The 26,368-nt window shown below is 38.4% G+C and overlaps 1 protein-coding gene across 2 annotated transcripts in view; it reads right to left on the bottom strand.

Moving 5' to 3' along the window:
* The window catches only part of SHC3 (SHC adaptor protein 3), a 50,135-nt gene extending 24,661 nt beyond the window's left edge, over positions 1-25,474 (bottom strand). For both annotated transcript variants that reach the window (XM_060762039.2, XM_060762038.2), the window contains exons 1-3: positions 23,117-25,474; positions 8,046-8,116; positions 849-912 (exon numbers count right to left, since the gene is read on the bottom strand). In XM_060762039.2, the coding sequence (XP_060618022.2) occupies positions 849-912; positions 8,046-8,116; positions 23,117-23,638 (657 nt within the window). In that variant the 5' untranslated portion in view covers positions 23,639-25,474. The remainder of the gene's footprint in view (positions 1-848; positions 913-8,045; positions 8,117-23,116) is intronic.
* Between the last annotated feature and the right edge of the window lie 894 nt (positions 25,475-26,368).

A 26,368-nucleotide genomic window follows, 5' to 3' on the forward strand; every position in this document is an offset into this window, starting at 1 on the left:
TGCATTGATATTGTGATAAAAGAACCAAACCATGGGCTGATCTTCACATCAGAAAATCACATGGGATTCTACTATGTGTGAAACTTAGAAGTCCCTGAACAGACTCAGAAGTGGAGTGGGCAAAATGGCACTACCTAAAAAAATCCCATACCTTGTGTGACTGTGGAGCAGAACAGACAACTCGCCATCTGTATGCTTGTCCATTGTGCCCTGCCTCATGTGCAGAGGAGGAATTGTTGGAGGCTACAGACAATGCCATTGCTGTTGCCCATTTTTGGTCAAAAGATATTTAGCTGCCTGAGCTCCTTCTATTTTTATCAGTTTTATATTAATTTATGCAATGCTTTTGATATGAAATAAATAAATAAATAAAACTTGGCCTTAAGTACTTCCTGACCAGAGATGTAACATTTCTGTAAATGCTGAAGTCATGGAGAGAGCATGTTGTTTTTATGTCGTAATTTTTGAGTTTTTTTAATACTGGTAGCCAGATTTTGTTCATTTTCATGGTTTCTTCCTTTCTGTTGAAATTGTTCACATGCTTGTGGATTTCAATGGCTTCTCTGTGTAGTCTGACATGGTGGTTGTGAGAGTGGTCCAGCATTTCTGTGTTCTCAAATAATATGCTGTGTCCAGGTTGGTTCATGATATTATTTCTGTATTAATTGCTGGGGAATGTGAAATGAATGTCCTTCTTCCCATAGGCAATTACTCAGACACTGTTTGTAGTAGTAGTAGTAGTAGTAGTAGTAGTAATAATAATAATAATAATAATAATAATAATTCTGGACTAGATTGGATTTGTTCCACAACAGCTCCTTCTATTATTAGGAAAACAAGGCAAATACCTTTCTTTTTTTAAAGGCTCCTTTAGCTCCTGGCACAGCTTCACAGATAAGACCGATAGCTTCCCTGGAGAGACAGAAAATAATTTCTATAGTAAATGGCTTTGTCTTTTTCCTTCATTATTTCTATTATTTTTAGGACTCGTACTGGGGAAATCTGATTTAGTTTCTTGTGATATTACATGAGACACTTGTGGACAGGAGGCAATTTGATTAGAATTGCATGGTACCTGAGTGGATCAGGTGTTAGGAGTAAGAAAACCATGGCAACCAGGGTTATCATTTTTCTTAGGGAAATGTGAGCTTTTAACCAGTTATTTACTTCTGGAATATGAGCCGCTCTCTATTGAAGTATGGATTTATTAGATAATTATTGAAATTTCCTGGGAACAAGATTTACAAATTAGATTTAATGGTCACTTTTCTGCTGCAGGCTAATATAAAATATTTAGCATGAAAAAATCCAACAAATAAATGACTATGTGGCTCATGTGTCAACTCATTGTTTTCATTTTCTTTGTGTGTGCGTGTTTCTTAAAACACAGACACATGCAAAGGGACCATTACTCATAGACCAAATTAGTGTTTTTAATTTTTTTTTCCAAATACCAAAGAATGTTACTTTGTTCCAGTCAACTACTTAAACAAGTTGTTCAGTTCTGCAAAATCCCAAGATAGTCAAGCATGCTGTCTTTAAATGTTGCATGTCATGTAGAGCCAATTCTCAGAACTTCTTTTTCATAACAGATTGCAGGTCACATCAATCCTCTCTGAATGTGCCTGCATGATAAAGTTATCACTTAAGTCTTTCATAATGCAACCAATTTGCCTGGTCAGTATGTGTAATCAATACTCAATGTTGTTAAATTTCATAATTACCCAGGTAAGAAAACAGTCCTTACTGGTCATGTTGGCCAACATCCAGTGAGCAGACACTAAGCTAGCTGAATATGTGTTGAATCCAAGTACCTTTCAACCTAAGGATGTCAGAAAATATTTATGACTACTGTCACTCGAGCTCTAACATGACCCAGGTCATCCTTTTGACCCGTCCTTTCTCCATGTCTTCCCTCCCTCTCTTCTGCCAGCAAGTCTAAATAGGAAAATACAGTCAAAGAACCCCCAGAAATCACTATATGTTACAGTTTACTTTGTTGTCATGATTTCAAACACTTTTTTATACAAAACTTAGCTCCAGGTTTATGGGAGATACTGTCAGTTGAATAACAATTTTGAGTTTTAAATGCTTTCAAAATGCATAAAAATGCCAAGACAACAAAATGTTGTATAACAATTATATAACCATTATGCCATAATATTAAAAACAAAAAGGCACAGAATTATTTTTGTTAATACATCTAATGTGACCATCTCAAAATTACAGAAATGCTATCTGTCTATTTCTTTGTCAATTTATCTTACCACAAAAATTATACTTCATTCAACAAAAGACAGTGATTATTAACATACCAAGTGCTAAAGAGCAAGTAGTGAACAATTACTCAAAACTTTGCACACAAGGAAGCAATCGGAAATATATTGTCTTACAAGGCTAAACAAAAACACCATGGATACATTTAAAAGAAATTCATTTGTACTAATATGCAAATACACTTTCATGTAGCATTTTTCTCAGGTGCAAGATGTAATGAATCTTTTTTGAGCCAGACAGCTGCTTGGCTTTTTAAACTACAATATTGTCTCTCTCTAACTGGTTTCCGATTTACTTATCTAAAGTCAGCAGTGCTAATTTAAGATGGTAGACAGATACATATCTAAGCTACAGCACTAGAACAATTCTCAATACAACATCAAACTACCAGTTCTATGATACCAAAGGGGTATTAAACTGCAACAATCGTGTGGGACAGATATACTCCAGCATTACTCAACTGGTGACCTATGGACCAGAGCTAGCCCATAGCCATAAGCTGCCACTTCCCGAAGAGTTTCCAGGAAAGGAAAAAAATGGTTGTAGGCAATGGGCACAAATATGGTACCCATTCCTGGCACTTTCGAGGAAAATTGTTGATCCCCCACACACATCAAACATCTTGAAATGCTTTACTCTAGGTCACGCTAGGTCACTGCTTCTGACCCCAAATGAAGTCCCCTTAGCTCAATGGTGAGGTCCTGAAAAATTTGATAAAGGTACAAGATTTCTGAATGCCAACTAGTCATTGTTTTTGACAGTTACACAAATCTATTAGCAACAATGTACATTGTTTACAGTGGATTCTGCAGAAAATGCTTCAGTTGTACTTCATAAAAAGAAATATCAGCCTGTTTAATAAGCCTTTCAAATGATAATTTCAGTCAATGTTTTACCTCTATGTCTATTTTGTATACCTACATGTGCAAGAACATGTAAAAACATCTTGGACGGAAAGTTATTACATGTGGAAAAAGTTTAAGAAGCCCTACTCTAGGCCACCTTCATTAAGGGCAAAGCAATAGAGCAGTGATTCCCAACCTCTTTTTGTCCAGGGACCACTTGACCAGGGACTAAAAACTGATGAAGAACCCTTTTGGTGCTAATGTTGGAGAGTACCAAAAGGGTTCTGAATCAGTTTTTGGTCACCTTTAGATTTGGTTTGGTTATTTGGGGTGCTGATCCAGAAAATTGCATTGGAAAGACCACATCAGCTCTAGTTTCTGATATAAAACATATGCCATCCGGTAGTCGCCATCTGCTCACCCAAAGAAAACCATATTTAATAATCTAGAGCTGATGTGGTAGTAGTAATCTTTCATGGGTAGTCAGCCTCTCCCCTCCCAACATCCCCGTTGCCTCAGCACTATAAGAGGGTTTTGTGAGACCAGTCAATCTCGTTGCCACATGGTTTTGAGGCATCTGTATAATAGTGAGGCTGTAGACCATATTTTCATTCTTGCGGACCACAGACCACAAATTGGGAACCACTGCAATAGATTATTTTAGGGGACTGCTCATGAGGCTTTTACAGAATAGTCCCACTCTATAGGCATTGGCTTTAAAAATTGTACCCTAAAAGCCTATGTAATAAATGCATCTGAACGTTTCTCAGTTGGTCTAGATAGAACAGCATTTATATCTATCATGAAAACCTGTCACAAGGCTCAAAGAAGGCAAAAACTATTCCCACTTCAACTCTAACTTTCTAACATTTCCACTTAGCACATCAGACATAACACCTGATCACCTTCTTGCCATCAATGATGAATTTGAATTATCCTAACAGTTCATCTTGGATTTATCTACTCCTTCAGTTTCAATAACAGGCTACTTAACTTACAGATGACTAAACCTCACAGATACTGCATATAGGAGTGCCTAGGACCTCATCCCATGGGGGGGGGGGGGGGAGAGAGAGAGAGAGAGAGAGAATATTATTAACATGCCATTTATCCTGCTGCATTAAAAAACAATTTGTGTCATTTATCAGTATCCATCACACTGTGTTGTTTCTTCCTTTTCTCCCAAAATTATCTGTTTCCAGGTTTACCATACAAGCAAGTGCAGTTGAGGCAGATCCCATTTCTCTCCAGGGCTCTTCTGCTCTCCCTCCCTCTTAAGACAGGAGGCTTCATTAATAATAATCTTCTTCTTCTTCTTCTTCTTCTTCTTCTTCTTCTTCTTCTTCTTCTTTATTTATACTCCACTAACATCTCCCTGAAGGGACTCGGGCGGCTAACATTAGGCCAAGCCCAAACAATTACAATAAAGCAAAAGTACACATAAAACAAACAATAACATCAAATAAAATGCTTAAGAATAACATAGCAATGAAATGAAAATAAGAAAACCACAATAAAAACAATGATAATAGAATTAGACAAAACGAGATAGGCCAAATGCAATGGGTAAAAATTGATAAGACCCATGAGTGAGATGGATAGAAAGTGCTATGACTAGTGGGGGACGAGATAGCAGTAGAGTTAATCTTCAACTGAGGGATAAGATGAAGATCATCAGAGAGACAAATTTGGTCCTGGGACGAGACATAGCATGGAAATTGACCGTTCAATTCCCAAACGCACACCAGAAAAGCCAAGTTTTTAAACTTTTTCTAAAGGCTGCCAGGGTGGGTGCCTGTCTAATTTCCCTGGGGAGCGAGTTCCAGAGCCGGGGAGCAACCACAGAGAAGGTCCTCTCCTTCGCCGCCACGAGCCACACCTTTGACGGAGGCGGGAGCGAGAGCAGGGCCTCCCCTGAAGATTGGAGAGATCACGCAGGTTCGTAGGAGGAAATGTGATTACAAAGGTTGGTGGGTGCCAAACCATTCAGGGCTTTGTAAGTGATAACCTGCACCTTGAATTGGGACCGGAAAATGAACGGTAGCCTGTGGAGCTACTTAAGGCAGACTTAATTTCTCCCCATTGGCTCTTCTGCTCTCACTCTCAATGGGTTTTTTTTATGGATAGCTGAATCTAGTTTTTAAAAGGGGAAAGAAAAGGCAGGAAAAAGCACAATTACGAAAGGTTAGAATCAAGCGAAAGCAAAGTAGCAATCTCCTGAAGTGGTGCAATTTCTACTTAATACACTTAATTTTAAAAAATACCATGCAAGGATCAGCTGGCTGAATTTTGAGATATTACCTGGTCATCACTGTTTTGTAGGATATGGCCCATAGGAAGGCCCATTCATCTACGTTTCCAAATTGATTCAATGCAGGCAAATCTGACAGATCCCATCCCATGTGTTTTTCACTATTTTCTCCTGTTTTCAAGAGATTCCTGAGCTCAGAAGATGATTTCTCCCTGTCTCCTCTCTCCATCCATCCATCCATCCATCCATCCATCCATCCATCCATCCACTGTTCCCCCCATTTCTTTTGAACCTGTTCCTTAACAAAGCATAACAGGCAACAGGAAGAAGTCTCCTTGCATCATATAATCTGCTGTGTTTTACTTTGTCTCTTTAATGTTTTAGAGACATGGCGGGAGGGGGGGGGTGGAGTACTACAATAACATTGTTACTCTCTATCACTACAAAATACAGCCCATCTTATACTGGATGACTCTGGGGAGAAAATATTTAACAGTTAACTTACAAAGAAGAAAAGTTTGAGCGCTATAATTATTATTCTGAATAAAATTATGGAAAAAAATAGAGCCATTTATGATTCCACAGCAAGCTGGTTTCAAGAAAGGGAAAAGCTGCACATTAGAAGTGCTGAACCTGACTCAGTACATAGAAGATGGTTTTAAAAGGCAGAAGATTACAGGAGCTGTCTTCATAGACCTGTCAGCAGCTTATGATACCATTAATCATTGCCTCCTCCTGAGAAAAATGTATAATATCACAGAAGATTGCCACCTTACCCACTTCATAGGAAATCTGCTACAAAACAGGAACTTTTTTGTTGAGTTCTACGATCAGAGAAGCAGATGGCAAAAACAGAAGAACGCCCTGCCTCAGGGGAGTGTGCTTGCTCCATCAATGTTTTTACAAATGATCAGCCACTGCCAGAAGGGACAGCAAGTTTCATCTATGCTGACAATCGTGCCATCACCGCTCAAGCAGGGAGCTTTGAAATGGTTTAATAGAAGCTCTCAGAAACTTTAGGTGCTCTTACTATCCATTAAAGGGAAAACCAGCCAATTCCTAATCCATCTAAAACACAGATGTGTGCTTTTCATCTTAAGAATAGCCAAGCATCTTGAGCTCTGAGATTTAACTGGAAAGGAATCCCACTAGACATGCACTAGACACAAAAATACCTGGGAGTTACCCTGGACTGTGCTCTGACTTACAAGAAGCACTATTTGACTATCAAGCAGACAGTGGGTACTAGAAATAACATCATACAGAAGCTGACTGGCACAACCTGGGGATCACAACCAGATACAGTGAAGACATCTGCCCTTGCGCTTTGCTACTCTGTTGCTGAATACACATTCCCAGTGTGAACTACACCTCACCACACTAAAACAGTGGATGTGGTTCTTAATTAGACATGCTGCATTATCACAGGATGTCTAAACTCTACACCGCTGGAGAAATTATACTGTTTAGCCGGTATTGCACCACCTGATATCCATCGGGAAGTAGCAGCCAGTAATGAAAGGACCAAGGAATTGACATCTCTGGCCCATCAGCCAGCACACCAATGCCTTAAATCAAGAAATGGCTTTCAAAGATCTACAGAGATACTCAAAGTAATACCTCAGCATGCGAGAGTCCAAAAGTGGCAGGCTAAAACCCAGAACTTCAATCAGTGGCTGATACTGGTTGAGAAACTCCCTCCTGCACACACAGGAGACTGGGCAACTTGGAAGGCACTGAACAGACTGCACTTTGGTAATATAAGATGCAGAGCCAATCTTAAGAAATGGGGCTATAAAGTCGAGTCCATGACATGCGAGTGTGGAGAAGAGCAAACCACAGACCATTTACTACAATGCAGCCTGAGTCCAGCCACATGCACAATGGAGAACCTTCTCACAGTAATACCAGAGACACTCGAAGTGGCCAGCTTCTGATCAAAAGAAATTTAGTATAATGCCAAGTTTTTAATTTTGTTTGTAGTTTTTCTATATATTATAACTTTATTCTCAGTTCACTTGTGACACGATAAATAAATAGGCAATGGAACCCACTGAGCAATGTTGACTATCTGCTGACTTTGATAAAGCAATTTTCACTGAAACACAACTATATCTCTGCTCCCCTCCTGAGAACAAAAGCATTGCCTAACATTGCAAGTTACAATGATGTAAATACATAACAGAATGTCATTCAGTAAATAAAAGAATGATTCTTTATTCACTAACAGAACTACAATAATGTTGCTATACATGCATGCTTGTAAAAATGAATAATAATAATAATAATAATAATAATAATAATAATAATAATGTAACAGTAAGTCTTCTCTGAATAAATCTTGCACATAAAATCACATGATGGGTTCACATTAGGATCAGTGTAAGTCAGAAATGACCTAAAAGTGCACAAGAACAATGTAATTTCAGTTTTGTGTTATGTAAATCTTTTAAATTGTTTTTATTGTAACTTTCTACCTTTTTGTAAGTCACCTTGAATCCCAGTCTGGAATAAAGATGGAATATCAATAAAGCGATGGTGATGGATGGATATAATATAATGACTACACTCATTATCCAGCCTGTTTGGTTGCCTTTCGATGACATGCTGCTCTTTTGGACAGAAGGTTTAAGAAAAAACTGTTAAAATGTATTTATAACCCATTTTCTTACCTTGTAATCTGTGTCCTTGTATTGAAATCAAGTGACCTCATGGAGCGCAAGACCTCTATACATCCCAAGTACTACAAGAAGGAGAAAAAAATGAAACGTCCATGTAAATATAAATTAGAAAAACTTTACAATGTATATTATAAATTAAAAACACAATCTACCCCTCTCACATGCACACTGAAGCAAGTGGACCTCCAATGGTATCTATTATTTTATCTTTGATGACAGATATGTGCCACTATTGAACAAACTACAACTACTTAACGATAATAGATAACAGAAAAATAAGAAATCATAGTTGCCAGAGTTTGTGGAGAGCACCATTTGCCTTCCCCTTTGGCCACATCCCAAAGGGCTATCTAGTGACTTCTATCTCTCTAGCTATCTTGTTCAGGTTTCTACTGCTTCTGTTCTTGTGTGCCCTCAAGCTGTTTCAGATTTATGCCAGTCAAATGCAAATCCATCATAGGATTTTATGAGGCTGAGAGTGTGTGACTTGCCCTCCTTCATCCAGTCAGTTAGGAGCCCCTAGTGGTGCAATGGGTTAAACCCTTGTGCCAGCAGGACTGACAGGTCAGAGGTTTGAATCCGGGGAGAGCGCAGATGAGCTCCCTCTATCAGCTCCAGCTTCCCATGCAGGGACATGAGAGAAGCCTCCCACAAGGATGGTAAAACATCAAAACATTCACATGTCCCCTGGGCAATGTCCTTGCAGACTGTTAATTCTGTCACACCAGAAGCGACTTGCAATTTCTCAAGTTGCTCCTGACATGGAAAAAAAAACCAACAGTCCGTTTCCATGACCATGAGTTTCAACCCATTCAACTAGCAGAGTTTACTACATCTATACCTAGAGTAACAATAGAAATGGAAATCAGATGGCCTTCCAGATATTTTGGGCTACAAGGCATCACAGCTTTTGCCAGCATTGGCAATGATAAAGAATCCTGGGATCTGCAAACCAACAAGGAATGAAGAGGCAGCTGATTCCAGCCTCTTGTTAATTTTAAGAGTGGCCTTTACACTTCTCATAAGACTCTTGCAACTGCCCACCTTGCCAGACTCTGAACTCTGAAATGGCACTCTACTACTAAGTAAAGAAGTACAAAACATAGCTGAACGTCACTGAGATTTTAGATTTTTTTAAATATATACAGAAGCCATAAACTAAAATTATAAAAATGTAAGAAGTTACTGCCCAGATAGAAACTTTTTAATCTTCTAATGCTGTTTCTGTAGTTGGCACAGAAATCCCTGAAAAAGCTGGTTGACCGCCAGCTATCTATCCACATTTCTAAAAATAACCCTGCAAAATTAGAAAATTTCTACTTAAGCACATTTGAATTCATGGCTGTCTGAAAAATACAATCTGTCTCATGCTTGCATTATAATAGTTTTTGCTGGAGAGAAAAAAAAAACAAGCCTCGTTTCAAAAATGTGCCAAGATTTATTCATGTTGAACTGATTACTTAGTCAGTAACGTGATGACATAAAAATTGCTTCATTTTTTTTAAAAAAGAAAAATACCCTATGGTTCTAATTGCACATGTGGGAGGTATATAAATATATGTTGTTTCAGATATTTCCATTTATGAAATACCAGTTGATATACTACCTTCATGTCTAAGTGGCATTGTAATGGATAAGATTAAACACAGAATCACTTTGACCAGTCCTATATATTTAAGGCTGCAGCACTGCAGCTTTAAATGCATAGGACTGGATATTAGCTCAAAAGAACCGTGAACAGGAATCAGAGCAACAACAGTAGCTCTTGGTGGCACAATGGGTTAAACCCTTTTGCCGGCAGGACTGCAGACCAAAAGGTCAGCAATTTGAATCCAGGGAGCTCCTGTCTGTCAGCTCCAGCTTCTCATGCAGGGACATATAATCCTCCAACAGAATGGTAAAACATCTGGGAGTCCCCTAGGCAATGTCCTTGCAGACAGCCAATTCTCTCAACCCAGAAGCGACTTGAGTCACTCCTGGCATGAAAAAAAGAGCAACACTGAGTTTAAAGAAACCACAAGGACCATCCAATCCAACCCCTACTTTGCAGGAACACACGATCAAAGCACCCCCAACAAATAGCCATCCAGCCTCTGGTTTAATACCTGAATAGAAAGAGACTTCACCACACTCTGAGTCAGCATATTCCACAGCTTTTACTACCAGGAAGTTCTTCCAATTATTTAGGTGGAATCTCTTTTTCTGCAATTTGAATCCATTGCTCCATGTCCTGGTCTCCAGAGCAGCAAAAACAATCTTGCACGCTCATCAATATGATATTTAAACATGGCTACCACGTCACCGCTCAGCCTTCTTTTCTCCAGGCTCCCTAATCCTTTCAATCTATATACTGATCTCTTACATATATATTGAACATTAAGTGCTTGCACTCCAACTTTAGATTCCTCAAATCATATGTGAGATCAACATCAACCAGTGCAACTTCAAGCAAGTTTTCGGATCTATCTGTGTATTAAAAAGTCAAAATATGTATGTATATATGTTGGTTGGTTGGCAGATTTGTAGCTCAAAGCCTCCTACATGGCTTGATGAAATGTGGACCAAACTTGGTACATCTAACTCTAAAGGTAAAGGTAAAGGTTGTCCCCTGACATTAAGTCCAGTCATGTGTGACTCTGGGGTGTGGTGCTCATCTCCATTTCTAAGCCGAAGAGCCGGTATTGTTCGTAGACACCTCCAAGGTCATGTCGCCGGCATGACTGCATGGAGTGCCGTTACATCTAACTCTATTACTCAACTTAAGTCATTGTGGGATTTCAACTACAAATCCACCTCGTTTTGCAGTGAGGTCCTCTCTTTCTCTCTATATATAGAGGGGGGGGCACACTGCAGGTGGATTTGAAATTGAAATACTAATGACAAATCAGATCCATAACCTTGGCATGCCTTTCATATTAGTCCCCTTAGATAATACATTATGTTTGGTGATGGTGGTCAAAGATGTGTATTTGTACAACGTTAATGACAAAGACACTTTAAATTTAAAAAAATAATAATGTATGGTGTTTTTTGGTACACTTTCCCCCTTCTCTCCTTATAGTCATCATCACCATGCTACAACTTCACTAACAGAAATGAAATTTCTTATATGGCTATTTTATAGGTGGTGACATAGCTTAAGTATATCAAATGAAGCAGAACTGTAGCAATGTCTATAAATGTTAGCCAATGCTTTCTGAAACTATAATAGTTAGCTGGCATCTATAGATGCTGACAGTAAATTTTGTACCAATCTGGAATCCCATGGAAAGTGATATAATGAATTAATACCTCTCTAATGGCCATTTCTCATTAATGTGTGTAGGGATTAGACGTTCCATTTAAGACCCAAAATAACAAGCCGAAAACTAGTCAGAATGAAATGGAACGGAAAATCTAAACAGAGTGCAATGCAATCTCTAATTGAGGATTCATGCATTCATAGCCAGTAAACTGATTTGTGTATATTTGGTTACAGAGGTTACACACAGGACTCGCATATCAGTATTCACATTTTTCCTGAATCAACAAGAATATTGTCCTTTAGCTGTGAATTACCCCAAATGTTTACATCAAGTATTGCATGATTACACTACTTTCCATTTCAACTGCATTGCAATCAGACCTGTAGTTCATTACCCTAAAGCTATCAAATTCCATCAAAATGTCAGAAGGTTCCTCTGTTGTTATCTAAGATTAGTCACAATGGTCTAGTCTCTAACACAGTACCACAGCATTAGTGTTTCATTGAGGGCTGAATTGCTAGCTCTTGTGCTGATGTGGTTGAATTTCTCGGCAGTACATGATACACCAGTCTCACAAGAAACTCCTGTGTCATACAAAAGAGGGAAAGCACTGGCAGAAACATGTCTGCTTTTCTTGCGGAGTTTCAGAGACCACTTGGATGTGGCAAACATACATTGGCTTAAATCAGGGACACAGATTTTATCTGGGAGCATAGCGTCCCTCTTCTGTTGCTTTAGTGGTCACCACGTAAAAAATTCAGCACTATGATCTCTAATACAGCTTGATATCACTAAGACTGGCAGTATTTTTGGTCAATTTATTAAACTTTCCTAGACATAGGGCAGAATCCAATGCATGCTCTCTGTTGAATGACGTACAGTGGTGCCTTGAGTTGAGTTTAATTTGTTCTGTGCCATAACAAAGCTCTTAACTCAAATTGTTCTTATCTCAAAGTTAATTTTCACCTTGAAATTCTATTCATCTGTTTCCGTATCCCCAATACCCTCCCCCATTTTTGTTTAGTATTTTTAAATAAGAAAATTTACTTTATAAATAACAAATAATATATCAAAAACTTGCACATTCACATGGAATAATGAAAAAGAATGATCAACTTTAAAATGGTAGAAGCACAAAGATGTAGCACAATGGTAGAAACACAAAGTTGTGGCAAGAAAGCACAAAACACAAAGTGAAGAGACAGGAGCATCATTTTCTTCATACTTTACTCATTCCAGCCTTCCTCTCTCCCTCTCTCTTTTCATGAAGTCAAACATACCAGGAATAAATAATACACAAAATCAACTAACCCAAAGTTTCTCAAACCGGACAAAAGAAAGCAGACAGAAATCTCCCAAAGTGGACAAGGAAAGGAGGCACAAGGCATGGAGGCTGCTCCCTTGAAACCCTAAAGTGTTGTATGCTTGCGCTAGCGTTCCCTCTGGCGCTAGCGTTTAAACTCAAGACACTGCTCATAGGTCATAGTGATAAACAGGCTGAGTGATGGCTCATAACTCAAAATGCTTGTAAGTTGGGACACTCGTATGCCGAGGTTCCACTATATTTCTTCAGCAAGAGTGAAAGGGGCATGATTTTCAAATTTAAAAAGCATGACTATCATGATTTTTTAATTTAAAAAATCACACATGTGCAAAAATCTTTATAATTTCAATCAGCAAGGAAAAACATTTTGAAATGTATTATTGTTTCATGCAGGAACAAATAACCAAAGATTTGCTTTCCTGGTAGTATGATTCAATGATATGACCATGCCAATCTGTTTGAAAAGGAATCCTGTATTACTTTTAAGACTGAGAAAAGAAATTTCTGTTTAAGGTTTTGTGACCTTCACTGCATCTGATGAATTGGACTAGGGCCCATGGAAACATGCTAGAAATTTCTTTTTCTGAGTCTCAAATATACCAAATGATTTTTTGTCTCTTTTTATTATTAATAGTAGGTATTTTATTTATTGTATCAGAAGCAGACCAAGGGTACAGTTGTAATATATTTAAAAAAAACAAAAAGTTTAAAAACTTGGCATTATAGTAAATGTCCTTTGATCAGTAGTTGGCCACTTGGAGTGCCTCTGGTGTTTCTATAAGAAGATCCTCCATTGTGTATGTGGCGAGGCTCAGACTGCATTGTAATACATGGTCTGTGGTTTGCTCTTCTCCACACTTGCATGACTCCACTTTATGACCCCATTTCTTATGGTTGGCTCTGCATCTTGTAGTGCCAGAGCACAGCCTATTCAGAGCCTTCCAAGTTGCCCAGTCTTCTGTATGTCCAGGGAGAAGTCTCTCATTTGGTATCAGCCATAGCTTGAGGTTCCGGGTTTTAACCTACCACTTTTGGACTCTTGCTTGCTAAGGTGTTCCTGCAAGTATCTTTGTAAATCTTTGAAAACTATTTCTTGATTTAAGGCATTGGCATGCTGGCTGATATCTGAATAGTGATTGGGCCAGAGACATCACTGCTTTGGTCCTTTCATTATTGGCTGCTACTTCCCAGTGGAATAGGTAGTAGAAGGAGAACCAACCCGATGTAATGGTTTGAGCATTGGACTATGATTCCGGAGACCAGAGTTCCCTGCTTGGCCACAAAACCCACTGGGTGACTTTGGGAATGTCACACTCTCTCAGCCTCAGAGGAAGGCAATAGCTAACCTCTTCTAAACTAATCTTGCCAAGACAACCCTGTGACAGATTTGTCTGAGAGTCAGAAAAACTAGGACACACAGCAACAAAGTAGATGGTGGACACTCTCTGAGTGACCCTGCACAGCTGGTCAAAGCAAACAATTTTGGACCTATGAAGGATTCAAACTATAGGTTGACCAAGAATCTCATTCAATATGAGGAAGCTCAATGTGTATACATGGAACAAGCCAGATTTGGGGGAGAAGAGGGTATTATTGTCTCAAATGATGCTACCTATAATTTGAACGCAAGAAATGCTCTTTACTGTTTTTTCCCCTTGTTCCTTAACAAGGGCATTTAGAGAAGACTCCAGTAGTAAAAACAGTCTGAGGAGATAAATGCTAATCTTTAATGGACGAGTTCAATCCCAGAAATTACTTTTAAAAAAATCAATCCCCACAGTGCATGGATTTTGCTTGCCAACTTTCCTACTGCATTAGAGCTTTGCTTGGGCACTTTGTAAAGCTCACGATCGGCCTTTTGCCTCTTTTGTTCTTGTAAACAACATTGCTTTTAACTAATTGGGTCATTGCTTCGATCACTGCTCCACTGAGAATGGTGTGGAGACTGAAACATATAATCCAGAAGACACCATGTAAAATTTCCAGTTAGCCATGGATTTGAACCAATTGACCTATCTAAGATTATTGTAATGAGAAAGAACCCAAAAAAAAATCTTGAAAAAAAATCTTGACTGGAAGATGTACCCTGCAAATGAGGGGACAACAATAATAATCTTTAGAAAAACAGAAAGATCCCAGAAGCTCCTGATTTGGTTCTGAAGACCAAAATAAGAATTATTTCAACAAAACACTGCATTGGTAACATTTTTAAAGGCTTTAATCTATGTGTAAATATTCTACTTCACCTATCACAGAAAAATACAAAATCAAATTTCAATTTATAGAATCATGAGGACATTTTATGTGTGCTGTTCACAGATACCTCAGAGACCAGGGTATATGTAAGAATTCCTCTGTGTGTCTGTGAACCAGCCCATTTTATTTAAAGCTCTTCTTTAAATAGCTCAAAACCGTTTGCAGCTAGTTTTCAGATCAATGTCTTGGGATGTAACGTGAAGTTTTGTACTTCAAACAGTGCCATCGTAAATGAATGCTAATTGAAGTAATAATAGTAACGTTTGAACAAAGCTCGATTTTTTTAAAAAAAGTACAGACTGCCACTAAGAGTGAAATCCCTAACATAACAATATGTACATGGAAATACCATATAGCCTGGTTGCCAGTTCAGGAATGACCAAGGTCCTAAGGTTCCTGAGGCATAACCTGAGAGCTATAAACAATCCCTCTTAATTTCCTGTTTGTTAATTAAGACAGAAATCTTAGCTAAAGTGGCTGTTTTCAGATCAAAGTGAAATGAGAGGATTATTCTTGCTCACTTACTTAGGGGAGACAGGATAAGGAACATTTTAATCTACCCCATTTGCTTTAAGACAGAAGGTTGGGTGCAGAGTGAAGCAGAGGCCATTTCCTGATGCCACTATAACTGGAATCGGAAGATCAAAATATCTAAATAAATTGATACACACTGGAGTCTTTGCAAGTTGTCAAAAGAAATTAATTAAGCCTTGGGAATTTTAATTAGCTACGGCTCCAATAGTTGACCTGGACATTTGCTCCCAACCTATTCTTCTTGCTTTAAGACAAATCCACCAAAACTGGAGAATTTTGTTTGTTTATATTGCCTAGAATTGACCCATGAAATCTCAAGGTAAGGGCCTGATATCTGGCAGTCTTTTGTACAGTGCATATAATTAATTTATGTGTTGATAAGAGGGCACAGTGGGGTTTGGTTCCAGGCATCCTTGTGGATACCAAAATCCATTTATGCTCAACTCCCACTATATACAATGGCAAAGAAAAACAGCAGAGCTGAGGTTTGTTTTTTGGAATAGTTCTAAAAATATTTTTCAACCATAGATAATTGAATCTGTAGATATGAGAACCAACTGTTCTTTGGCTTGGATCCTTATGTGACAGAAATCCCAAACAGGATTGGCCAACATGTAGCTGATATCGTGCTTTCAGTGTTGCACTCTGGAGACCAGAATTCAAACTACAACTCAGCCATGAAACGTACTGGGTGAACAAATCACACACTCTCAGTCCCAAAAAACCCTCTGATAGAGTTGTCTAAGTCAGAAATTACTTCAAGGTACACAACAACAACAACTGTGTGGATGTTGCCTTGGTCCCTTTTTGCATCTACTCAAGCCCCAGAACATGTCCAAAGGCACTGGAACTACCCCCTCTCCCCCCCCCCCACCCACACATATGCTTTTCAAAAAGAAATTCTAATGCAAAATTGCCCAGCAGTGATTAAAATTGTGGTTAAGTTGTACCAAGATGTGGTAATTTAGCATTATTTATCCTCTGTGATCTTCCAGGTCTCTCAAATGGAGGAATCGCTATAAATCAGTGGGAGGTAAAGCTCATTCATAACCAGAAGGGATGGAAAGGAAGCTCCATGTTGTACACAAGTGAGTATTAGGATGAAAACTGACCCCTCCACCAGCACAATGGACACCCCTCATCTGAAAGATGCCACCTGACTTCCATCTAATGGAGCCAATATTAATGTACACCGTTCCTGTGAATCAAATATGGTATGTACATTGACATTTCTGAAGATTTTATGATCTCTGTTTAGTGCACTCATCCTGTCATTTGTCTTATCAATACAGCTACTCCATGATGACAAGTACACTTAAATATACATTTATAGCACCTGATTAATACATAATGTAAGGGGTTTTTATCCATTTTTATCAGAAATAAAGATAATGAGAGATACTCAGCTTCACTCCAGCTTTAGGCTAGATGCAAGCATTCAACCATTACCTTAGCAAATCATTTTCTTTTTATCCAAAATGGTTTTTAAACTTTCCTTAAAATTTATCTTCTTCATTTGCATTTGCATTAAACATGTCATGTTTCAGAAATGTTCTCCTGTCTTAAGAATATTGCAGGCTTTTTGAATCCTTTTAGTACAATCCTACATGAATCTACTTGGAAGTAATGAATTCACTTAATTTCAGGCAGGGGTACCAAAGATTCCTAATTCTTAGGAATTATACCTTCCAATCTGTTATCTTATGTAACATTATATATTTTTTGAGACTGAGGGCTTTACATATTCATTTTATTTGTCGACTAATAAATTTGGCTTCGTTCCACCTTCCTGATTTATAAAATAAGCAACCTGATAGGATATGAACACCACTGAAATCAACAGGATATATGCTTTGAATACGATTTTCCTACTTCTTGTCAGGGGGTTGGACTGGATGACCTACTAGGTCTCTTCCAACTATGATTCTATGACATCCACTTGTGAGCTGGCTTGGAGACAAAAGGTTTTAAAATACTGCCAGCTTGATATGTTTCTTCCAAAAACCAATAATACATACCATGTATTGTCGAACGCTTTCATGGCCGGAATCACTGGGTTGTTGTAGGTTTTTCCGGGCTATGTGGCCATGTTCTGGAGGCAATTTTTCTCCTCCAGATTGCCTCCAAAATTGCCTCCAGAACATGGCCATATAGCCCGGAAAAACCTACAACAACCCAATACATACCATGTTATAATGATGTAATTGAAATAAATATTTTGGCCCTTGGTAAGGGGCAGTTGCAGTTAAAGCTAATTGTTCTTCATATTGTCTTTGAAAAACAAATTGTTAGAGGGAATGAATACATACGTCCGTGCAGATGTGTGCACATGAATGTATGGCACATGATTGCTGACATATTTGCCCTATGTTTATGTCTAGGGCTCTTCTAAATACATGTAATGAGTATGTTATCACAACATATGACCTTGATTTTGGCTGGGTTATACCAGTTGTTGGCACCATCTTGTTCTCAGCCTTTTGAAAATTGTTCGCCATGATTTTTTGGATCTTCACTAAGATTCTTTTCAAAGATTTTTAAAGGGTATGTGATTTTTTGAGGTGGTCCTTTGGTTTGAAGGGGGGAAAATAGCACTAGAGTAGACTCTTAGTAGACTAGTATTCATGGGATAGGTAGATGCTAGATAAATGTAGTTTCTGCTTCATTGAGAGTTGCTATTAAAAATAAGCCGAACTAGTACTGCAGCCCATAGTACACCATACCATAAACTCCACACTGAGTTGACATTAATACTGAAAGATAGTAACTAAAAGCAAATAAAGACAAACTTTATATAATACAGATTTACTGCTTTATTGTATTATAAAAACAGATGTTCTAATGTAATGAATTTTATTAGATTTTTTGCTGGTTGTTTGAATGTTCTGGTTGCTTGAATTCTGGTTAACTGAGAGTCTACTGTATATTGCAAAAGTACCCTTTCTCTGCAGATGCACTGATAGTAGCGCTTCTTAGGTTCTGGGGACCAGCAATTTCCCCCCTTAGTGTGCCAGGGACCAGTACTATATTTCTGTCCATTGGTTAACATTGTTTCTTTCCTTCCAAAAACTCTCCAGATAACAGCAGGAGAGGGCTTGAGAACCAGCATCAGCCTGTAGACCACCACATTGCATACTACTGCACATTATAGGAGGAGAAGAAGGATACATTTTTGTTCTGATGTGTTTTGGAATTAAAAATAAAATGTTGCAACAGAAAATTGCTTGATGAATAACTTGTACTTGGGATAAGAATAAAACACGCAGAAACTGAATAGTTTCCAATAGAACTGAACAGGCAGAAATGGAATAGTTTCCAACTGGCAACATGATCAGGCAAGGCTGCATTTTACCATTCTGTTTGACTTGTATGCCAAAAGTATCGTACGTAAAACAAGATTCGATTCAGAGAAAAGAGGTGTGCTATTGTAAATAGCAAATACTTGTGGTGATTATTGGGGGGAGGGCGGGGGGAATAAGGCAAAAAGTGCAAAGACAGGTCTACAGTTGAACGTTAAGAAAAAAATAATGACCACAGATTATTTATATAACTTTAAAGTAGATGGTGAAGACACTGAAATGGTTTGAGATTTTCCCCACCTTGGCTGAATCATCAGTCAGAGTGCAGACTGCAGTCAAGAAATCAGAAGATTCAGAAGGGCACCCATGAACAAACTGGATAAGATCCCAAAATGTAATGACCACTACACTGAATAGTAAAGTTATGATTATCCATGCCATTGTTTCCCCATTTCTATGTATGGTTGTGAAAGCTCAACAGTGAAAAAGCTGATAGAAAGAAAATCAATATTTGAAACGTGGAGAAGAGTCCTACAGCTAAAAAGATAAACAAATGGATCCAAGAATAAATCAGGCCTGAATTATTCCTAGAAGTCAAGACAACTAAATTGAGGCTGTCCTACTTTACCCATATCATGGGAAGACATAACTCACTTGAAAATATGATAATGCTTAATAAGATGGAGGGCAGAAGGAAAAAAGAAAGATAGTATTTCAGATGGATACATTCAGTCAGAGACACCAGGGTCGATAAGACCTGAAAAGGGCTGTGGATGACAGGGTGACTTGGGGGTTTCTCGTTCATAAGATTGCCATAAGCCGAAGTCTACTTGAAGACAACTAACATTTTAAAAAAATGGAAAAGAACAGCAACAACTACTGCAACCCCCAAACACATTTCCCTGTCTGGAGAAGCCCCGTTCATTGTTTATTGATCATGCATGTCCTCTGAAATCCTGGATGAGAGAGATGTACAAGCAAATCCACTAAAAGGCACATTGGCCCAGTTCAGTGTTGCCTGTACACACTCTTAGGATGTGGATGAAAATGCACATCCATATTGATATTGGCTAAATGAGAGGGATATTAATTCTATATACTATAAATCACAGGAACTAGCATTTTTGCATAGAAAGAAGCATCCTATCTAGCTGAAAGAAAAATACAGGAATGGGTCTTTCTTGGTTCCAGCTACTGTAGAAATATTGGGAATTCCAATAAAAAATGTGCCCAAAATGTTTATTTACTTCCAATTGACCTTCATCAGCTAAGACTAAAACTGATCAGTAGTAGGCAACTGAAAATGAGAACGCTTCATTGCTTAAAAACATAGTATTTACTTTCTCTACGCTCATGAAATATATGACCAAAGACAAGTATAAATGCTGCTAAGATTGCCATCAAGACCTAATCCTCTTTGTGTTATGTAGAGCACACACACAGCTGAATAACATTAGCAAGAAAATTTCACCATAATTGAGAAATCTCAATAGACTTGATGGAATTCACTTAACTGATGAACTGAAGTTAATGGAAGTGAGCACATCGCTTCCTATAATTAATATCAAGGAAACTGTTTATAACTTATCCTTAAAAAAGGAAGCAAAACAGATTATCTTTAATTGTTTACTATTTCTCCCACTGTGTCCCACAAGGAATATTGTAATTGAATCGTAGATGGACTACAAGAGACATCTAGTCCAGTGGTTCTCAACCTTCCTAATGCCATGACCCCTTAATATAATTCCTCATGTGGTGACCCCCAATCATAAAATTATTTCCGTTGCTATTTCATAACTGTCATTTTGCTAGTATGGATATGTCATGTAAGGCTATGCAGGCTGTATTTTCACTGGACCAAATTTGGCACAAATACCCAATACACCCAAATTTGAATACTGGTGGGGTTGATGGGGATTAATTTGTCATTTGGGAGTTGTAGTTGCTGGGTTTATAGTTCACCTACAATCAAAGAGCATTCTGAACCCCACCAACGATTGAATTGGGCCAAACTTCCCACACAGAACCCCCATGACCAACAGAAAATACTGTTTTCTGATTGTATATAATTCTCATGCATCACACCCAATCCCAAACAGTGCACCTCTGTACAGTTTAATAAATAAACTAGAAAATGCAGCTAAAATAGATAGTACCTTTCATATTTTTAAGGTACTGTGATTGCATCCATTTTCCATAGTAGATCGGGCTGGAGCGGTGAATCATAAAAGTATATTCCACAATGACAAGATATCAGATTGCATTCTTGTCCTTCTAGTCACTAGAAAGAATTGACCATTTTCTGGGAAGAATTTTTGTTCATCTAAATAGTTATTTAAATATATTAAGAAATAAGCTACTTTATTACAACCACTTTGATGGCAACTAAGGCACTGGCACGATGGATACGCAGCAAGTCATAGGAGTCTAGCATAGTCCAAAACCCTCTAAGGATCAATACTGCTATGACATTTCTCACCCTTTCACTGTATATTGCCTATGTATTGCTTTGACATTTCCACTGGACACCACCCTTAAAATATTAAATAGTTCTTTAAAGAAAAAGAAAAAGAAAAAAAAGGGCTACCTTTCTGGTCTTATGCATGCTAATTTTATAGTTTCTGTACTGAATGAAAAAAAAATCAGAAACATGGAAGAAAGCGAATGCATGATTTCAGAAGCATTGTTTGATTAACTGTTTATAATTAGTAGAGAAATGGCTTCAATACCTTAGTCTACCGACTTCTTTGCACACCTGTTAGCCAGCCAATGCACAACATTCTGGGTAGGTCTTTATTAAACAGCTTAACAACTGATGAACCATTTCTATACCACTGGTGTGTCATGTGGTGTCATGTTTTTATACATCTTCTGTATTGTTAATGTCTGGGGGGGGGGTCACATACTGATTACACTAATGCTCTTACATTCATGTTGCCTTCTTTGCTTATAGCATTGCTCCTTTCAAGAACGTAAGAGCTAAATGTCAGTATGAATTTTAGGAATCTAAAACAACCATAGATAAAGGAGAGACAGAATATTATCCCACCAATACACAATTCCCTCATTAGCAACAGCATTTGAATCATGAAGTCAGATGTTGTGAGCAAGCTTTTCTTGACCAGAAAATTAATAAAACAATGACATGGAGCAGCTACTCTAACACAAAATTACAACCTCTTTCATGTTCAAATATCATGTAACTTGTTCTAAGAAAACACTGGTGTCATTTTGCATGCCATGCTCAGTTTAATACCTGAGGAGGGGAATCATAGCCCTCATTAAATATGGTTATTAACTAAACCACTTGTAACTACCATCATTAAATAATCACCATGTTCCCCACAGCTATCCAAATCACACTATTAAGACTGATATTTAGAAAGATGTTTAAAACGAAATTATAGCCATGGAGTTTTAAGTAAGTGAAGATTAAAGTGTGCACACTATAGCCAGTGCTTAGCATGCTGTGATTTTTTCTCTCTTTTAAACCATCAAGACCATTTTAGCATTTCATGTATAAACTATGTCAATGCTGCCTAGTTAGGTGACTAAGAATGCATATCTTCTCAATATTAATTCTTCAGTTGATCAGCTTAGTACACATTGAAATCTCTCATTGCAACAAATGAAGCCGTCAACCTCACCTTTAAGCCTTACATTTCACCTGCTCAGATTGTACCTTAAGAAAACTGATGTTTTTTCCCCCAGGGAACATTCCATTGTAATAACATTGTACACTGTTGGTTTTTTGTTATTTTGTTTTTTTGCTTTGCACCTAAACTATAAATACTGACAGGGAAAGGGGCTGTTAAAGTTGCCAAGAGCCCGTTATGTAAAACAAGGCTGCATTTTGTCTGCACGGCTCCGAGGGGGAAAGGGGAGTCATGTGTTCGCAAAATAAGACAAATTCCGAAAGTTGGGGGTTTCCAAGAACCCCCAGTGTATGACCACATTCTCAGAATATACAAATAACACACACACACACACACACACACACACATATTATAGGGCATGCATGAAGCATATGCTCATACTTATCTTGTCTACAACAGGGTTAATTAAACATACTAGAAATCCATATGTACAATATTATTCCACTGTTTCGAGAAAGGAGGAGAGACAAACCCCAAAGTCTTTTGTTTTAGAAATATTCCTTTCCCACTGTTTTAAATCCTGTTAACGGACAGCAAGTCAGCAGGCATGTTTCCTTAATTAAAACAAATTAACATGGATTTCTGACAATGTCTTTCTACACTTAGCAGTCTTTCCAAGACTTCCAGAAAGGAAATGTCAAAGAGAAATCTTTCCAGCCTATCTAGCTAGCTGATGAAACAAGAAAGCACACACACACACATATTTTCCATTGATTAGAAGAAGAGAGTAGAAGGAAAACCGACCAACCTTCACAATGTACGTCACTCCAGGACCCAGGATCTTCTCATTTGAATGCAGCCACCCTTGGGAGGCTTTGCTGGCAATGCTGTTACCTTGATTCCAGTCTTCTCCTCCCAAGTGCATTTCTTCTGGCCATGTTTTTTTCCCTGTGCTCATCTTGGTCTTGTCTTGCTGAGAAGACGGAGTGGCAGAGGCAAGGTTACATGAGTTGTCTGAAGCCTCTGCTGCTGAGCTGCCCTGCAACTTGGAGCCAGCGAGCTCCTTCACTGCAGAGGAGAGGTTCTTGATGCCCAAAAGGCTGCCTGTGTGGGAGAGTTTCAAGTGGGACACTTTATGCATAAGTGTGCAAAAGGTGGTGGGTCCATCTTGGTCCTTCTGGAGAATCCCAGGTGAGGCCAGGTATGGAGATGGCGTCGGAGCTGCATCAATTGCTGAGACCTTGCTGTTCATGGACAAATTATGGAAAAGATCATCCACCGATGTCACCGAATCATTCCTGAAGCGGTTATACTTGGTGCGTTGAAGCATGCCCTTCTATCTGGAACCTTGCATATCTTCTGCCAAATCAGAGGATTCCTGGACTAACATAGCAGGTGATTCAGAATATCAAAGATCGACAGCAAACACTTATTTATGTGTGAGCAGGGGGGTTTTCCCAATAAAATTTAAAGGAATTTGGGTTAAGGTTCCATGATGAGGCTACGTGAAGCGGTAGTTTTCTGTGCAAGAGAAAGACTCCATTCCTGCTCAGAGCAGCCAAGTCTCTCACAGCAAAAGCATGACTCACACAAATGAGAAGGACCCTTTTCAACAAAAGGCTCAGTGAACGCTGCAAATCACTTCCTGTAGGGAAAAAATCCACCCACTTACAGCACACCACCACCAATCAATTCTCAAATTCCCCTTTCCTATCTTAAATAGGCATTCTATACTCAGCTTTTCTTCCTATTCCCCATACAACTTGTTCTGGATCCATAAGTGAGTGCCTGCAGTGGCTCTAAGTAACTGCGTGAACTTTTTTATTAGCCATCCCAACTATTTTTATCCTATTCCAATCACTCTATAATTTGTGCCATGATTAGAAAGGAAGCCATTAACAAACAGAAAACCAAAAACACTCCAGCATGCAAATATCTAAAAAAGCTTCCAGACGAGCAAACTACTCAGTAGCATCACACATTCAACGTCAAGTGAGAAAACAAATAGTAAAGAATCCAGGCATTTTCTTTCAGGAAAGCTAAGCATCCATTAAACCATGTTTTCCTGGCCCAGTTTTGGCTCATATAAACCTCATAACATAGTTTTAAGTTTTTAAAGAAACCATTACAACCCTGTGTTTCTCTTTTTTCCCCACTGCCAAAGTTAGTTCATTAGAAATTCTCCATGACACTGGAAAATCATTTTTAAAAGATTTAAGTAGCAGTGGCTAGAGGCTTCTGAAACAAGATACCCTTGACTCCAACAATCCACAGCAAAAGACATCTTAATTTTATTTCTTAGTGCTCAGCTTAAATATAGAAACCTAATAATACCAAGAGACTATTTAGAAGCACTTAAAGCAATGTAGCAATGCCCCACTTTCCAAAATAGGAATAAATCCACTTCAATTCACAAAAATCATAAAATACACCTTGAATAGCTGTTTGGAAGAGAGAATAACTAATACACCATCAATTAAAATATATTTCACCTATTTCTTAAAAGCATGCAAAATTCAACATTAGCACAGAAATCCACTTAATGAGTGAAGTCTATTGTATACAGTAAATTCAGAAGCTGAAGAACTATACTAAACAGATTCCAAATGATGGCAATGCAACTTTTTATTACAAAGCCAAGGAATTAAAACTGCAGCATACAATCCACACTTCTTTCCCTACTAAAGGCTGAAATAGATAAAAGACAAGCACACAATCCTATCTTTCAATGCAGGTAACTACTGAGAAGAACTGATGAGACGTAAACGAAAGCAGCATCTCTGATCCCAGTGGTGATGAATGAAAATGTCCTACTCATTGTTTAAAAAAAAAAGGTTTCTAGTGATCTGCAAAGAATAGGCTTTCATCACCCTGCAAACAGCTACAGCATCCACACTGCATTCATTTCTCCCCCTTCCTCCTGCTACCCTAGCAACAGCAAATATACACAATCTATAGATCATTTCTGGTCTTGTGTTCAGTCACAAGCCGAATTCTCTGCCATTCAGAAATGATTCCCTTCATTAGAAGCAGAGGAGGGGAAAAACGGGAAAAATGTGAATGGAATTCTGTCTTGTCTGAATGAAAGAGCTGGCTAGCATACCAGCATTTCTGTGAATGAAGCACGGCCTTGCAGCCACTGCCAGGCAATCCCTGGGATGCTAACTCTCTGGACCAATGAGATCCTGCCTGGATGACTCATTCAACAAAGGCTTGCTAAATAGTGGCACATTCCATCTCACACACAGGGAGGATTTTTTGACACATATCACCACCAAAGAGAATATACATTCTTTCCAACTCACGCATGCAAACCATGGTTTTTCTCCCTCTGGATGGGAGGTGTGAATTCTTCTTTTTTGTCAAAAGAAAGGAAAAGAAAAGAATAAGATTGAGCTGTTTGAGTGATAATCCAGAGTATCACCCCTGCCCAATTCATTGAGTTGGTTCCTGCATACTGAGGATGGAAAAAACGTGATCCTATGTACCTTGATGCCTATGAATCAACATTGCCGGGTACACTGGAAAAAAGCCAAGCTCTGCATGGAGCACCTCCTCTATGCGGAGGATGCTTTTGAGTACGGGGGTAGGGTGAGAACACAGAACCAGAGTTTATTACAATTATGAAAAAGGTGCCCATCTTCAACCAGATTCAAAACCAGATATCCCACCTTCACCACACTGCTTGATCTTGCTTGACTTTCACCTGCAATGATGCAACCTGTGCCAGCAACCTGAGTGACCCTTTGCTTGGTTTTTCATTTTTCCTCTACATATTTATTTGTTGCCTCTCCTCAGACCCCGGACTCACTGTGGATGGAAACAAAATAAAACAACGTTAAATTTCCCCAAGGATTATTATGAAAAATTTGTTCAAGAAACACTTACATATCCTATAAGAATATCTCTTTTAAAGCATTTGAAATATAAAAATAAGAACAAAAGTGCAGTAACTCCTCCCCATTAAAAGACCCTTCCACAACCACTAGTTAATATACACTAGTCTGTCTAAGGCTGCATCTACACAGGCCTGAAAACCTGGAAGGAAGTGGGATACAAG

This window comes from Anolis sagrei, chromosome 2, assembly GCF_037176765.1.
Source record: "Anolis sagrei isolate rAnoSag1 chromosome 2, rAnoSag1.mat, whole genome shotgun sequence".
Lineage (NCBI taxonomy): Eukaryota > Metazoa > Chordata > Lepidosauria > Squamata > Dactyloidae > Anolis > Anolis sagrei.